This window comes from Mobula hypostoma, chromosome X2 (assembly GCF_963921235.1).
Source record: "Mobula hypostoma chromosome X2, sMobHyp1.1, whole genome shotgun sequence".
NCBI classification, from domain to species: domain Eukaryota; kingdom Metazoa; phylum Chordata; class Chondrichthyes; order Myliobatiformes; family Myliobatidae; genus Mobula; species Mobula hypostoma.
Window position 1 is genome coordinate 35,531,256 of NC_086129.1, and position 18,343 is coordinate 35,549,598.

Sequence of the window (18,343 nt, forward strand, 5' to 3'; positions counted from 1 at the left end):
GCAACTTAGGTGTGTGTTGAAAAAGGAGAGGAGATGGAGAGAAGGAATGTGAATGAGAAAGAGAAAGGTGTGAAAGAAAAGGATAAAGAGAAAGAAAAAGAAGAAAGGGATCGAAGTAGATCCAGAGAGAGAAAAGATGTCCAGAGCTGTCAGAACCACTTCCTGCCGTCTCAGAGTCAACTCCTACAACCACTCCAGCACCTGAAATTGTTTCACAGTCACAAACCTCACCCACCAAGCAGAGTGATTCCCCTTGTCAGGCAAGATATTATCCCAAAAGATTAAGGAAGCTTTCACAGTGGTGAAATCTTTCAGGCTGAATGGGACAATTTAAAGTTTACTATGCTGTGGATGTCTCATAGTAGTTGTATTAAATAGTATACTGTGTATATAGTTGAGATTCATTCAACATTGAGTTGGAGTTTACAGCTAAGTAGGGAGGAGTGTTGTGTATTTAATATTTCAATATTATTTGAATAATCTTGTAAATATGTTGTTCGATTAAGCATTCTTGTTCATTTAAATAATTACCGGTTATATGTAAAACTATATTAATTGCATACGTTAGGCTACCACGTGAACGTGCGCACCTCGCTTAATGTAAAGACGATGTTACACTTGCATTTTCAGACTCCCCACGTCTTCCTTTGAATTAGCTTAATGTTTTGAAGTTACAAAAGATAATAGGCAGAAACCAGAATAAGATGTTTTTTTTGGAGGGGTGGGGGGGGGGGAAAGAGGAGACAGAAGGGGAGGAGCACAAGCTGCTAGATTATTCTTATTCTTGGGAGTCTTGGCCCAAAATGTCGACTGTTCATTGTCCTCCATATATGCTGCCTGACATGCTGAGTTCTTCCAGCATTCTGTGCATGTTGCTCAAGATTTCCAGCATCCGCAGAATCTCTTGGACACGGAGGATGCTTTCCTCAGCTGAGGAGTCGGGAATTAGAGGGGGGTGGGGTGTATCAGTCTCAAAAAGGGTAGACCATTTACGATCATCAGAAAGAGAAGCTACTTTACTCAAAGCATTGGACTACTGATGGCTGTGATTCAGTCACTGTTTGCATTCAATAGATTCATGGATGAAAGGAATCAGGGATGCGGGGCAAGAACAAGCAAATGGTGTTATTGTAGATCAGACAGTGCTCTCGCTGAACAGCAAGAGTCAGCTAAGAGGATGGAATGGCTCCTGCTTCCTCTGTCTTATGTCCCACAGTGGTGTCATCAGCCACCTCAGAACTGGAGTGCAAGCAAGCCATTCTTGATCACGAGGGGCCGCCTGAGAAGAATAACACAACTTAAAGCAGACAGTGCTTGTCCTTGTTCCACAGAAGCACTTTTCAAACACTCTCGTAATGTACTGTGACATCTTCCTCCAGTACTGCTCAGCTGCTGTAGGCACACATTTCGATTGGGTGCTTCGGGCTTCATTGATCCCTGCAGCCTCCTCACGGCCTACACTCACCCTTCTCATTCAACTCCTCATCAACAAAGGGCAGCATAGTGGTATATATTATTAAAGAGCCAGTGACCTGGGTTCAATGCTGATACTGCCTGTATGGAGTCTGTACATTCTCCCTGTGACCACATGGGCTCCCCTCCACGAGCTCCAGTTTCCTCCCACAGTCCAAAGGTGTATGGATTAGTGGGTGTAATTGGATGCTATATCTCCAAGTAAATAAAAGCCCAGGTCAGTCTCCAGACTGAGTATGGGAATCTGAGGGAAGAAATGAATGATGAGTACAAGATACTGAAGAGGAAAAACATGGAAAGTCAGTGAATAAAGTCATCTTTTATTTTTAAAACACATTAATACAAAAATAATTTGTTAGGAATTCTGAAACACTGAACCAAAGGCACTTTTGTGAGATTTCAGTTATTTAGGTGAAGGCTTTTTCATGCTGCAGACCCCCCTTAACAATTTCCCAGAACCACACGACCCCTCCTACAAGACTCCATTAATATTCTCACTGATACCACGGCACCTCCAGGAGGTTTTGTCCAAGGCTCTGGTGTCTCCACAATATCACCTCTATAGGTAGCCAATCAAAGCAGGCACAGGCCTAATGACACGTTGCTGGCTCAGACCCTCTAAAGCCCCAAATTGGGCAATCGTGAACACGTTCACACCTGGAATAGTAATATGGATTGTAGTGACATCAATATAATCAGCTTCTATTCTAAAAAGATCCCTCAAAGAGACAGCTACAACACACAAAACGTTCACTTGAAACAGTGTCGTTCCTTCAGGACCTTGCAAAATGTTGATCAATAGCATCCAAGACCAGATTATCCAAACTCATCTCCCAAAGAGAAGGTGCGGAATTAGAATTGGAGAACTGTCACCATGTCCAATTGGTCAGGGAACTGGGTTCGACTAACGACACTGTCCCTTGCTGGGTCTTGGCCACTTAATGGTTCAATAACTGGCAGTTTCACCAAAACGAGGCACTGCCTCACCATCTCTCATATGAATCTCCACTAGTTATCACATTCACCTTGCTGTTTCCAACCAGAAGACAAACAGAATGGACATTTAGAAGCACAGAGTCAGCAACAAAAATATAATTTTAGCTGCACAACCTGGGAACATGTTGTTTTAGAGCAGGGGTTCCCAACCTGGGGTCCATGGCCCCCTTGCTTAATGGTATTGGTCCATGGTCTTTAGAAGGTTGGGAACCCCCGTTGTAGAGTATCAGACATGGTTCAAGGAGTTGAGGCCCAGCGTCAATTCTCATACAAGTCACAGATATTCTGGTTGGAATAACACATACAAAATGCTGGAGGAAGTCAACATCTATGCAGGGGAATATACTATCGAGAGTTTGGGCCGAAACTCTTCATCAGGATGGCAAAGGAAGGGGAAGGAAGCTAGAATAAGAGCAACACACAAGAATAATCTGGTTTAGACCATAAAATATAGGAGCAGAATTAGGCTATTAGGCCCATTGAGTCTGCTCTGCCATTTCATCATGGCTGATCCAATTTTTCCTCTCAGCCCCAATCCCCTGCCTTCTCCCTATATCCCTTCAAGCCTTGACCAATCAAGAATCTATCAACCTCTGCCTTAAATATACATAAACACTTGGCTTCCACAGCTACCTGTGGCAACAAATTCCCCAGATTCATCTCTCTCTAGCTGAAGACATTCCTCATCTGTTCTAGGATGCCCCTCTATTCTGAGGCTGTGTCCTCTGGTCCTAGACGCTCCCACCATATGAAGCCATCCCTCTCCACATCCACTCTATAAAGACCTTTCACCAGTCAATAAGTTTCAATAAGGTCACCCCTCTTCCTTTCCAGGACTGATGGAGGAAGGAAAGGAAATTGCCTTTTAAACTCACAAGAGAGCATAGGCCATCAACTTTTTGCTGTTGGTGTTTCTGTAGCAGGCAATTTCTTTTTCACGAGGCCGAGTTGCTAGCTCGACGCTCAACCCAGCACGGATGGAAAGCGTGCCTGGGTTCGAACTCGGGAGCCTTCGCTCCGAAGTCCGGCGCTGATGCCACTACGCCACCAGCCGGCGTACTCCTGATGAAGGGTCTCAGCCCAAAACATCAACTGTTTATTCTTTTCTACAGATGCTGCTCGATCTGCTGAGTTCCTCCAGCATTTTGTGCACGCTACTCTGGGTTTCCAGCATCTGTGGAATCTCGTGTTTAATATTCCGTCTGGCGCTTTAAAAAAAATATAAAATGTTTAGGCCAGGAACTCTCATTTAGTTATCTGCTGTGAAATGCCTAGAAGCCAAGAGGTTATTGAAGTAGTGAAGGGAATGTGCTTGTGTGCAAGAGCTTACCCTCTTTCCACCGCACCCTCACTAGCTTGTCCACACGCACGCACACACACCCTCGCCTCAGAAAGTGCATGTGTCAGTTTAAAAGTAGCTCAGTGCAGTTGCTAGGATCTTTGGTTACTTTGTCTCATTAAATTTCTACTTTATATAATTTTCCTAAGAAAAAGCATCAATAAAAACTCAATACTTTCACAATATTCTTTACTTCCAGGCACCTCCCTGACTTCCTTCTTACAATGAATAAATTCTTTAATTTGAAAACAGAAAAAACTTTGGATGCTGGAGATCTCAAATTAAGGCTGTAGTACTTGTTAATCTGACCTCACTCTTCAATCTCCGGAAATTTTGGCTAAGTTTCACAGGATGGAGACTACTTTAGTTGGATTCAGGAGCCTTCTTTTTGTGGAATTCGGTAAATAAAGATAGGAACACAAAATGGAGACCACCGATTTAATTTACTATCATGAATTAAGTAATTGGTGAAAATATGGACCCCCCCCCCCCATTATTCCAGTCAATAATTTGAGCTTCAAGACAGACAGGCTGGTCCAAGGAGGAAGGCGTGCAAGCAGAATAATATTTATTCACTTGGGAAGATCAAATAATAAGACTAGGTGGAACTCCTGAGTTGGGGAAAGGAGGTACTAATCTGAACTTCCTTTCCTGCATCTCTGTACTGAGATAGCTTTACCTCCTCTGGCAGATTAAAAGAGGATACAATCTTCTAATGTCAGAGCAAAGGAGCATCTTATTCAAACTGCTGGTTGCTCCTGTATTGGGTAATAATCTCCATGACTGTTCTCAGTGGATCAATAACTGGAATTCTGGTCAAGCCATCATCTTCACATTCTTGTAATACTACACTGCATCAGCAACAGCACTAGTAGTTTAGTGGTTAATATTTAAAGCTCTAATAGCTGTGGATTCAATTCCTGACCACTGAATTAGTAAGGGTGGCTGCACTGTATGTTTTATGTAAACTAATAAACCACTGGTCATATTATAGTGAAATGGTAAGAAAATCTTTTGAGTGTTGGATAAGTTTACCCAACAATCCAAGGCACATCGGGTACAGGATGAAGTACACTTCTAATGTTGACCCAATAAAGGGATATTTCCACTACCACTCATTAAAAGGACGGTGAGAATGGTTGAGAGGATCATAGGGGTCTCCTACCATCCATTGGGGACATTTTTCAGGAGCTCTGCATGTACGGGGCCCTTAGTACTATTAAGGATCCCACCCATCCATTCAGCATCCTTTGACTTTCTACCATCAGGCAGAAACTACCATACATAAAAACAAGAACAGCCAGGAAAGGGAAACGGTTTCATCCGTCAGGCCACTAGGCTTCTGAATCCCTGGCTGCAAAGTATCACTGGTTAATCTACTCTGTACCCTACAATATTTAATTTATGCACTTTAGTTTGTTTATTTATGTATAATCCATCTGTAGATTTCATCCTTACTTTCGTAAGTTATTATGCGTTATGTGTACTACCGTGCTTTACACCCTGGTTTGGAGAAATGTCGCATTTGACGGTATACATGTATATAGTTAAATGACAATAAACTTGACTTGACTTTGAAAAATGTTTCAGAAAATGTCCATGCAGCCAGTCGCTGGTTTCTACCATTCAAAGGCTGAATGGGCCAACCATTCTTGTAGTCAACAAGGAGCCAGTTCTGGATAAAATATCAGCAATATTGGTAAAACAGGGCATTGAAATTATCACCACTTAAACTCCTAGAACACGGAGATTTCTTAAAATATAGCATTAGTTAATTCAAACTCTCCACAAAGTAAACAAGGCAATCCCTTGTGGAAAGGTTATTGGAGAAACAAATTCAATTTCTGAAAAATGGCTCAATGCCAAAATCTGCAGTCCTTCAAAAAGCACAAATAAAGCTCAGTTTACACATTCAGGGTCTCTGAAGATTCTTCAAACTCCAAAAATTTAAAAAAAAAATCTTTTTTGAAATGTAAAAGATGCACCAAATGTGGGAATAGACCTACCACAGAACAAGTCCTTGTACCGGAGACAAAGCCCAAACCTCCAAACTCCAGTAATCCCGCCAATCTCAGCCCCCAGCTTCAGCTGAGTGCCCAAGAGCTGGATGTGTTCCCTCACATTGAAAAAAAAATCTAATCCAAATACACCATCCCACATGGACTCGTTCTGAAACTCTGGGATCTTCCCTCAATGATCACAACATGAGAGCTCTGAAACTGGTTGCCAGTCTATGTTTGGCACACAACTAGTTATCAGGTTTACCCCAAACCCCTCCCCATCAAATATGAGCAGTGGGTGGGGAGGGACAGGGATTAAGTGTCCTCATCCCACAAACACAACTGTTTCTGTGGGACATAGAAATCAAACTGGGAACATTTCTGGCAGCTTTTGATGCCACACTTGTAGGTACTGGTTTTGCCAGTAGCATCTTTTGTCCGACAGTATTTCAGGAAGCAAGGGTACCATTCCACACACAAGGAGTAGCGGCAGATGCAACCCTTCCACCATTCCCGACTGGCCCGGCATCGTGGAACGTCTTCAGACACGCGGATTGCTTCAAAGATTGAACTGTCGACACCTGAAGGTGTGGTGAGTGGGGGGGGGGGGGTGTTGGGAGGTGGGAGGGAGCAAAAACAGAAATAGATCAACCAGGAGTCATAAGCACAAGAGATTCTGAAGATACTGGAAATCTAGAGCAACACACAAAATGCTGGAGGAACTCAGCACATCAGGCAGCATCTAAGGAGGGGAACAGACAGTGGCAGAGTCCCTTCATCAGGACTGGAAGGGGGCAGGAGCCTAAAGAAGGTGGTAGCGGGATGGGGCTTGATCTCCCTTCCACATCCACCCATGTTCCCTTTCACCTGGTCTCACCAATCACCTGCAAACGTACTCCTTCCCTCCCCCCCACCACCTTATTCTAGCTTCAGCCCAATTCCTTTCCATTGTTGATGAAGGTTCTCAGATCAGAACGTTGGCTATATATTCCCCACTATAGACACGTCCTTTCCAGTGTTGATCATAAGACCATATGAGCACAACTGGACCATTTGGCCCATCGAGTCTGTTCTGCCATTTCATCATGGCTAGTCCATTTCCCTCTCAGCCCCAATCTCCTGCCTTCTCCCTGTAACCTTTCATGCCCTGATTACTCAAGAATCCATCAACCTCTGCCTTGAATACACCCAATGACCTGGCCTCCACAGATTCACCACTCTGGCTAAAGGAATTCCTCCTCATCTCCACTCTAAAAGGACATCCCTCTATTCTGAGGCTCTGCCCTCTGGTCCTAGACTTGCCCACCATAGGAAACATCCTCTCCACATCCACTCCATTGGAGCCTTTCAACATTCAATAGGTCTCAATTAGATCCCCCTTCATTCTTCTGAACAACAGAGAGTACAGTCCCAGAAGCATCAATCGGTCCTCATATGGTAACCCTTTCATTCCTGAAACCATTCTCATGAATCTCCTTTGAGTCCAAAAAAGGGCCCAAAACTGCTCACAATATTCCAAGTAAGGCCTTACCAATGCCTTGTAAAGCCTCAATATTATATCTTTGCTTTTATATTCTAATCCTCTTGAAATGAATGCTAACATTGAATTTGCCTTCCTCACCATCGACTCAACTTGCAAATTAAACTTTCGGGAATCCTGCACGAGGCCTCCCAAGTCCCTCTAAACCACACATTTAAAAAAAAAATTACTTTCCATTTAGAAAACATTGTAGGCTTTTATTTCTTCTACAGAAGTACATGATCATACATTTCCCAACACTGTATTCCATCTGCCACTTCTTTGCCCATTCTCCTAACCTGTCTAAATCAAAGTTCTTCTGCAGCCTCACTGTTTCCTCACTATCTGCCCATCCACTTGCCTTTGCATCGTCCACAAACTTGGCCACAAAGCCATCAATTCTGTCATCCAAATCATTGACATATAACATATAAAGAAATGGTCCCAACATTGACCCCTATGGAACACCATTAGTCACCGACAGCCAGTCAGAAAATGCTCCCTTTATTTCCACTCTGCTTCCTGTTAATCAGCTAATGCTTTATCCATGCAAGAATCTTTCCTGTATACCATGGGCTCTTAGTTTGCTAAGCAGCCTCATGTGCGGCATATTGTTAAAGGCCCTCTGAAAATCCAAGATGACAAAATTCACCAATTCTCCTTTGTCTATCCTGCTTGTTATTTCTTCAAAGAATTTCGAATGATTTGTCAGGCAAAATTTTCCCTTAAGGAAACTATGCTGACTTTGACCTATTTTATTATGTGCCTCCAAGTACCCCAAATGATGACGATGATGACGTCGACTCAGTTCCGAGAGGCCAGTGTCGGGCATTTTCATGCCGTACAAGGTGCAGTTCGAAAGGCTGTGTGGGACGCCACTCTTCGCACAGACACTTCGCAGTATTATTTTACGAGGCCGAGTTGTGAGCTCGACATCAACCCGGTGTGGATGGAGAGCGCGCACGGGGGCAGTCTGTCACTGGATCGAACTCGGGAGCCTCCGTTCTCGAGCCTGGCGCTGATCTCACTGTGTCACCAGCCGACCCCAAAACCACATCCTTAACAATTGATTCCAACATCTTCCCAACCACTAAGTCAGGCTCACTGGCCTACGATTTCCTTTCTTCTGACTCCTTCACCTCTTGAAGAGTGCAGTGACATTTGCAATTTTCCAGTCCTCCAGAACCATGCCAGAATCTAGTGATTCTCGAAAGATCATTACTAATGCCTCCACAATCTCTTCAGCTACCTCTTTCAGAACACTGGGGTGTAGAACCTTGGTCCAGGTGACTTATCTACCTTTAGACCTTTCAGTTTCCCAAGCACCTTCTCCCCAGTAATAGCAACTGCCCTCACTTCTGCCCTCCAACAGTCTCGAACTTCCAGTATACTGCTAACGTCTCCACAGTGAAGACTGATGCAAAGTACTTATTCAGTTCTTCCACCATTTCCTTGACTCCCATTACGACCTCTCCAGTATCATTTTCCAGTAGTCTAATATTTACTCTCTCTTTTACTCTTTATATATCTGAAAAACAATTTGGATTCCTCCTTGATATTATTGGCTAGCTTACCTTCATATTTCCTCTTTTCCCTGTTTATGACTTTTTAGTTGCCTTCTGTTGGTTTTTAAAAAGCTTCCCAATCCTCTAACTTCCCACTAATTTTTGCTCTATTATATGCCCACTCTTTGGCTTTTACATTGGCATTGACTTCTCTTGTTAGCCACAGTTCTGTCATCCTGCCTTTAGAATACTACTACTTCTTTGGGATGCATCTATCCTGCACCTTCTAGATCAACTTTGATCTTTGTTCTCCTCTCTTATGCCCCTGTAATTTGCTTTACTCCACTGCAACAATGATACATCTAATTTTAGCTTCTTCCTCTCAAATTGCATCTTAATTAATTCCATCTTTAACAATCACTGTCTCCTAGGGGTTCCTTTACCTTAAACTGTCTAATCTATTCCAGTTCATTGTACAGCACCCAATCCAGAATAGCTGATCCGCTAGTGGGCTAGTGTGCTCAACCACGAGCTGCTCTCAAAAAGCATCTTGTAGGCATTCTACAAATGCCCCCCTCTCGGTATCTAGCACCAACCTGATTTTCCTAATCTACCTGCATATTTAAATCCCCCATGCCTACCATAACATTAACCTTTTTAAATGACTTTGCTATCTCCTGTTGTAATTTGTAGTCCAGATCCTGGCTGCCGTTCGGAGGCCTGTATATAGCTCCAATTAGGGTCTTTTTATCCTTGCAGTTTCTTAACTGTACCCCGCAAGGATTGTACATCTTCCAATTCTATGTTACCTCTTCTAAATGATTTGATTTTATATTGTTTTTTTACCAACAGATCCACTCCACCCCTTTGCCTAAGTGCCTGTCCTTTCGACGCAACGTGTATTCTTGGTAGAAGGACTTGGCCCAAGATGTCAAATGTTTATTTCCCTCCACAGATGCTGCCTGACTTGCTGAGTTCCTCCAGCATCTGAGTGCTTGGCTCAATTAGGAGTCAATCAGCAGCTAGAGGTTCCCAAGCAAGAGCGTGCATTTCTAATCCCGTCTCTTATGTCTCTTTCAGAACATCCCAAAGCACTCTACAATCTGTCCAGTACATTTGGAAAGGGTGTTGTGATGTAGAAAATGCAGTGACTAATTTATACATAGCAAGCCTTCATAATCAAATTTCTGAGTTCAAATTTCAAAGTAAATTTATTATCTAAGTGTGTATGGTATGTGTGTATATATATATCACTATATACAACCCTGAGATTCATTTTCTTACAGGCAATCACAGTAAATACAAGAAACACTATTGAATCAATGATTCCCAACGAGATCACACCTCAAAAGGATGGACAACAACCAATGTGCAAAAAAAACTAACAGTAAATACAAAAAGAAAAAAAAATAATAGGTTTAGATAGATAGATGTTCAGAACATGAAATGAAGATTCTTTGAAGGAGAGTCCATAAAATCTAGGAACAGTTCACTGATGGGGCGAAAGAAATTATCCCTTCTGGTTCAAGAGCTTGATTGTTGAGGGTTAATGACCGTTCCTGAACCTGGTGGCATACAGACATCCCACCCTGCAAAAACTCATTTCAGGGAGGTAGCACCCCCACCCCCCGCAACCCCATATCCCCCCCTCCCCCGGTCCACCTCCATGGGTGTATGTAATACTTTGTTTAGTGATTTTGTCTAATCTGTAAACCAAGTTGGGTATATGCAGAAAATGTGACATTAAAATATGTACATATATTACATTATGTTTATTTTATTACAACTTTAAGCAAGTCTACAGGGAGTCTGGCATTATCACATAGGACATCAATAGAGTAGCTCCTTAGCAGCTAGCCAGCTAGTTTAAATAACGTTAGCTATGCTAATGAACGAATGACACCTGTTAAACTCACCTCAACATGTCTTTTACATTTTAACCCACCATGGGCAATAGAAAAGTCACTGTTGCAAACAGTGCAGCGAGCAACACTGTCATTATTTTTGAGGTCGACTGTAAAGCCTGCCCACAGAGAAAACTGATTGGTCTCTCTTCGTGCTGAGTAAACCTATCAGGATGCTCGCTCTCTCTCCCTCTCAAAAAAAAATCGATTTGCGGGATATTGTATATAATTTCCGGGCATCAAGGAGCCACTATCAATATGCGAGAGACTCCCGGAACTTCCAGGAGAGGTGGGATGTCTGGGTATAGGCCTTAAAGCTCCTGTATCTTTTTCCTGATGGCAGCAGCAAGAAGAGAGCATGGTCCTGACGATGGATGCTGCTTTCCTGTGACAGCACTCTGTGTAGATGTGCTCAATGGTGGGGAGGGCTTTACCCGTGATAAACTGGGCCATATCCACCACTTCTCATAGCCTTTTCTGTGCAAGGGCATTAGTGTTTCCGTACCAGGCTGTGATGCAGCCAGTCAACATACTCTCCATCACAGATCTATGGAAGTCTGTCAAAGTTTAGATGTCATGCCAAATCTTCGCAACTTCTAAGGAAGTAGAGGCGCGGCTGTGCTTTCTTCAGAAAGACACTTACATGCTGACTCCCTTTACCTCTGACCCCCCATTGGGGACTGGCTCATGGACCTCTGGTTTCCTCCTCCTGAAGTCAATCATCATCCCTGTGGTCTTGCCGACATTGAGTGAGAGGTTGTTGCTGAAGCACCTTTTAGCCAGGTTCAACAATATGATAATGGCTCAGTCATTTTTATTTACCAGATCACCAGGGATAACTCCTTTGCTCCTCAGCAAAATGATACCACTGGAGCAGTTTCTTTGTTAAACATCTACCGGAGAGTAAAGATAGCCTCGTTTAAACTATCGTGCCTGAAGAACTTGTCCTTCAACAATGTAGCACACCCATGGTACGAGTCCCTGTTATTCACGATGGACAGAGGGATAAAGGCATAAACATCCCACAGGTAGAAAAACAAATGGCCAATAGGCCCATCAAATAGACAGATATCCTTCAATGTATGAGCTGTGCTTGTGCTGTGTATGTTTCACCCCCTCGGCCCCAGAGGAATGCTGCTTTATCTGGCTGTATTCCTGTATGTTTGAATGATAATTGAATTTGAATGTTCTAAAAAGCATCAACATAAGTGAACATATTAATATACTTAAAAGTAAATTATATTAGCAGCAAATGAATGTACTCAAACATATAAGCAATGACTAATTTTGAAATCACAAGGTACACTTTTGTGAATACAGGCAGCTCTTTACTGGAGCAGAGCCCAGCCGGGAGCCACGTGACTCCAAAGGGTTTGAAACTGATGACCTTGTTCAGAAAGGCAACAATTGGTTCCTCAAACTGTACACATACATATTTATTTAAAAAAAAAACAATTGAAGATGGTGTCTGTGACAACCTGGTGAAAAGGCAAACCCACAGATAACAAGGACTGGAGATACACCCTACATTTTGTTTTAAAAGCTGGGAGTATAACTGGAACCATCTGCCTCATTGGGAATAGTTAGAGAATCCTACAGCTTGGGAATAGGTCATTCGGCCGCACATCTCTACCAACCATTCATTCCATCTCCCAGCACTTGGCAACTTGCCTTTTACATCTTGGCAATTGAAGTGCTCGGTAGATCAGCTCCCACCACTCTCTCTTGCTCTGCATCCCAGCACTCTCTGGGTGAAAAAGATCCCCTCCAAGTATTTATTATTTATTTATTGAGATACAGCATAGAATAGCCTCTTCCGGCCCTTCAAGATGCGCCACCCAGCATCCCCCAATTTAATCCTAGTTTAATCACAGGGCAATCTACAATGACTAATTAACCTACCAACTGGCAAGTCTTCGGACTGAGAGGGGAAACTGGAGCACCCGGAGGAAACTCACGCGGTCACGAGGAGTACGTACGAACTCCTTACACACAGCGGTGGGAATTGAACCTGGGTCACTAGTACCGTGCTAACCATGCTGCCCCCATCTTATCCCTTACCCCAGATCTGTGTCCTTTTGTTTCTTTCACTCTTGAAATGGGGAGGGGATTGCTGAAGTCTACCCCATCTGTATTCCTCATAGCTACTGGGATAGCATGATAGCAGTGTGCGTGATGCTTTATTGCGCCAACTGTAAGACTGGGGCTCAATTCCCGCTGCTGCCTGTAAGCAGCTTGTACGTTTTTCCCATGACCGCGTGGTGCTCCGGTTTCCACCCGTGTCCCAGAGGTGTACAGTTAGGGTTCGTAAGATACGGGCGCCGGAAGTGTGACGAGACTTGAGAGCTGTTCCCTGTACATCTTGGACTGCGTTGGTCAGTGACGCAAACACCACATTTCACTGTTTCAATGCGCATGTGACAAATGTAAGAAAAAGACTTTATATACCTTAATCAAGTCCCATGTCAACCTCTTGTGCTCCAAATAAAAAAAAACTAGCCTCTGCAATCTCTCCATAATAATGAAATGTACTATCCTTCTGCATCTTTTCAAACATCATCAAATTCTTCTCACAGCACAGCGACCAGAAAAGCACGCTGTACTCCAGCAGGGGTCTGAGCCACGTTGGACAAAGCTGGTGCCCAACCTCTCGTGCGCCGTTCCTCCAACTTTCTTTCCCACTTCTTCCACCAATTTCACCAACCTGAGTTTATCCAGTGTTTCACGTCGCTCTCTCTTGCGTAGATGCCGTCTGTGGCCTCTGCACAGACATTGTGTACATGGGCGCTCAGCTGACTGGCCTTGCTGTAGTTCACTACTACGTCCATGTATAAATGCTCGAGCCCGCGCTGCTCCTCTGCCACGCGCACCGCTCTTGGGTTCTTCTACAATGAAAGAGAAAGCATTCGGTGCTGATGACGCAGGAAGAGCAACAGTCACATTTCAACAACATCAGCAGAAGTACTGCAATAGCTAAAATGAAGGCTTGAGAAGTTAAACTACAGAATATTGCACTGAGGATTTTCCATGACAACCAATCCAATTCTTCTGCCCACATTACTCATCCGGTCTAATCTCACCTAAATGGGATAGAAAATGGGTTGTGAAATCTTCCCTAGGGTGCAGTCAGGATGCTTTCAATAGTTTCCGTTACGAGCAATACCTACATACTAACATTCGTGAATCACACATTTGGACTCAGCTTCTTCTCGATCCACTCTCCCTTTTCCTTTTCCCTGCAAAAATGGACAATGTCACTGTTTCCCCCCATTGTACTCCATTTGCTAGATCATTGTGCATTCACTTGAACTATCTCATCTCTTTTGTGGCCTCCTTGCATCCTTTTCACAACTTTCCTACCCAGCTTGTGTCAACAGAAAATTTAATAAGTTTAAGGGTGTCATTATACACCAGTCATTGAAAGTGGGCATGCAGGTACAGCAGGCGGTGAAAAAGGCGAATGGTATGCTGGCATTTATAGCGAGAGGATTCGAGTACAGGAGCAGGGAGGTACTACTGCAGTTGTACAAGGCCTTGGTGAGACCACACCTGGAGTATTGTGTGCAGTTTTGGTCCCCTAATCTGAGGAAAGACATCCTTGCCATAGAGGGAGTACAAAGAAGGTTCACCAGATTGATTCCTGGGATGGCAGGACTTTCATATGAAGAAAGGGCTTGTACTCGTTGGAATTTAGAGATTGAGGGGGGATCTGATTGAAACATATAAAATTCTAAAGGGATTGGACAGGCTAGATGCAGGAAGATTGTTCCCGATGTTGGGGAAGTCCAGAACAAGGGGTCACAGTTTGAGGATAAAGGGGAAGCCTTTTAGGACCGAGATGAGGAAAAACTTCTTCACACAGAGAGCGGTGAATCTGTGGAATTCTCTGCCACAGGAAACAGTTGGGGCCAGTTCATTGGCTATATTTAAGAGGGAGTTAGATATGGCCCTTGTGGCTACAGGGATCAGGGGGTATGGAGGGAAGGCTGGGGCGGGGTTCTGAGTTGGATGATCAACCATGATCATAATAAATGGCGGTGCAGGCTCAAAGGGCCGAATGGCCTACTCCTGCACCTATTTTCTATGTTTCTATGTTTCTCTGGCAACTCCTTCCAAGTCATTTATGAATTGTAAGCATTTGTTGTTTTCACAATTCCTGTGGCACACACTTGAATTTTACTAACTGGAGAAATACCCATTTTGCTTCTCTTTGTTTCCTGTTAGACAGTCAGTCTTTTATCCACCCTAATTTGTATACTGCAGAGATTTTATTTACCTCATCAGCCTTTAATGCAACACCTTATCAACTGCCTTTTAGGAGATATACCACCTTCCCTTTATCCACAACACATTACTTGTTAAAAGCATGGCAACAGATATAATCAAACATGATCATTAAATAAATATTAACCGCCCTGCTGTAACACCTTTAATAACAGGTTCTGACATTTTCACAAGAGAAGCGGTGATTTACAGACCCATCTCCAGCTCTCCACTCCCACCCAGTGATTAGAGCAACAGGCCTTTCTGTTCAATTACTCCAGAGATGAGTGAATGCATCTTATTCTCACAGCAACATGAAATCATTCACAAAATGCCTCAGAATATCACTTCACAAGCCCACACGGAGGAGGAGAGAAGAAACTGTAGGAAAAGAGGTAGTGAAAATGGTTAAAGACTCCCTCTGGCTTTGTGTGGAACCATGTCTCACCTGTCGAAGTTTTGCCATGGATTCACTGGGAATAATTTCATTCTTGTGAAGCCTGGTGATGAAACACAGACCCTGAAACTGTGTTTGACCTCGTTCCATCTCCCCCAAGATCAGGGAACGGATAATCTTCACTTCCTATTACAAGGAGAACGAAAATGAGACAAGTATTACCAATATTGTGGAAGAATGCAGGACAAGAGTCCACATGATACTCAGATCATCGACACTCTTCTGTTACCCGAGTTTTCAAGTCAAGTTGAGATACAGGTACAATGAAAAACTTGCTCGTCAGATCTGCAACACTGGCCCAAGTCCAGCAAGACCCACTGAGGGAGTCAAAACTGGATGATTTCATAACAAAAAGAAATTCATGTTGTACATCCCCAAAGATAATTCAGAACACAACGATGACTGCAGGAGTCCTTTTCAAAATGTACAGTACCTTCCAAGCTTTAGAGACAGATCACTACCACATCTATTTCTTCTTCCTCCCAACCTTTCCATAATACACCATAACCTTACCCCTCAGTTTACAGCATACAGTAACACCTGTGACAACAATATAAAAATGATTTAAGGACAATTGAAATCCTTGCCCAGATGATGGCGCCAGACACCCTACAAATTCCATCACCCTCAGGCTCATTGGTCCAGAGGAATTTGTTTAATAGTCAACTACTTTCACGCTCCACCGTCACTGCCACCTTAACTCCCTCAGTAGTTTCCATCACCTCATCTTCTGACTTGACATCTTGATGAAAACAAAATTCAGAAGACCAATCAGATGCTCGAAATCTGAAATGAAACCAAAAAAATGCCAAAAAGATTCAGCAGATCAGGCAGCATCTGAGGAGAAGGAAACACAAAGTTGATTTTCAGAGCCAAGGGGCTTCAACTCAAAACATTAACTCTGCTTCTTTTCCCACCAGTACTGCCTGACCTACCGTGCATTTGGACCACTATCTGATTTATCCCACCCTCCAGCAACATTGGGAATTCACTTGACACTCACACAGTGGAAGAACTCAGCAAGTTAAATATAACCACTTGACTCACTGAAATTTCATTAATGACCCTCCATCACTCCCAGACTCGGAGAAGTTAAAAGATTAACATGCAACTAATGCTCACCTTCGAGGCAGCTCATTAGAAGGTTGTAGATTTGCAATCAAGAAACAGAAAGATCATGTTCCTGAAAACAAACCTCTGAGGAAGCAGACTTTAATCATTCTCTTGCTCAAATTATGTGTCACATTTTGAAATCTGTCCAGGTCCCTTATATGTAAATAAACCACTTCCTGTTGATAAGTATGTACAAGCATAAAATTGAACCATGTTCAACCAGGAAAGTCCCTATGGATCTCTGCTGGAGCCAAAAGAAGGACAAGCCACTTGAACAAGGCTCAGCCTCCACTGAATATTCATGCACAGTTTAGATTTCAAACAGATTAAAGTGGTAACAGCGATAAGATTGAAAGACAGCGACAGGTGGAAAGATGAGTGTTGAATAATAGGTCAGTGTTTTCCGATGCATTTCCCACCATCCCTATCTGGAAAATTAGCAATTCCGACATGACTAATTATATTTGATTTGTTCAGAAAATCTGAGTGACAGTCACTCAAGCCTGGTATTAGATTCCACTCAACAAAGTGGTTTGGAAAAATTTGATCACAAGTTAGCTTGGACGTGTATGGGCCAAAAGGGCCTTTTCCGTGCTGTACATCACAAACCCAGGTTTGGGAAGCAGAACAAATATCCAGGCTGATATTTCACTGCAGTTCTGAATACCATCACCTTTCAAAGGAGACATTAACCTCAGGGTTGGTTTGCCCTCTCGGATGGGCATTAAACACCCCATGGCATTTCAAAAGCAGCATGCCAATCTTCCCAGTGTTGCTCATCCAACACCATCATGAAGAGATTTATGGGTATTTGTTGGATATTATTCTGTACCCTTTGCTGCAAAGGACTGAACTCTGAAGTGAAAAGCAAGAAATGAGTGGGATTCCTCATTTCTTTGAAGATGCAACAGCGTTAGCATGATCATACTGAATTACCAAAATTGCACTTCCTTGAGAAGGAGCAGGACTTATTCTCTTCAGGGCACATTTGTGTTTACTCAGATATCAGAACCCAATGCTAACCACATTGGACGGATGCATTGGTTAGTTTTTCACAAGCTGGTTGGGGCCTTTGCTTACACAAAAATGATAGTCTTGCCGAATAGTTTCAGCCCAAAGCGTCAACTGTACTTCCCGCACCACCCCCCCCCCCACCCCCAGGTGCTGCCTGGCCTGCTGAGTTCTTCCAACGTTTTGTGTGCATTGCTCGGATTTCCCGCATCTGCAGATTTTCTCTTAATAGTGATAGATTTAATTTCAAGATTTAACGTCAGTGAGAACTGATTGTGGACTTCTGAATGGTTGAGACAAAGGAACAAACACCAGTCCTCAGAGGGATCAGAAGTGGAAACAGTGAGCAAATTCAAGTTCCTGGGTGTCAATATCTCTGAGGATCTTTCCTGGACCTAACATATCAATGCAGTTACAAAAGAGGCACAACAGGGGCTATATTTCATTAGGAGTTTGAGGAGATTCAGTAATGTCACCAAAAACGCTCAAAAATTTCTACAGATATACCATGGAAAGCATTTTAACTGGCTGCATCACTGCCTGGCACAGGATCGAAGCAAGCTGCAGAGAGCTGCAAATTTATTATCATTCTATTATTATGTATTGCATTGTGCTGCTGTCGCAAAGAGAAAAATATGCCAGTGATTAAACCTGATTCTGATGAGAAGAAAATGAACTGAACCTTTGTGTTTCTGTCTTAACATTAAAGGCCTCACCAGTGAAGCAGTACGAACACTCTTCCCCCACTGCTGAGAGAACAGTT

The 18,343-nt window shown here is 43.2% G+C and overlaps 1 protein-coding gene across 1 annotated transcript in view; it reads right to left on the bottom strand.

Annotated features, from left to right (window-relative positions):
- Nucleotides 1-1,756: 1,756 nt before the first annotated feature.
- The window catches only part of LOC134340681 (out at first protein homolog), a 36,982-nt gene continuing 20,395 nt past the window's right edge, over nt 1,757-18,343 (bottom strand). The window contains exons 2-4 of the mRNA XM_063038128.1: nt 15,448-15,582; nt 13,441-13,621; nt 1,757-6,389 (exon numbers count right to left, since the gene is read on the bottom strand). Of these exons, the coding sequence (XP_062894198.1) occupies nt 6,124-6,389; nt 13,441-13,621; nt 15,448-15,582 (582 nt within the window). The 3' untranslated portion in view covers nt 1,757-6,123. The remainder of the gene's footprint in view (nt 6,390-13,440; nt 13,622-15,447; nt 15,583-18,343) is intronic.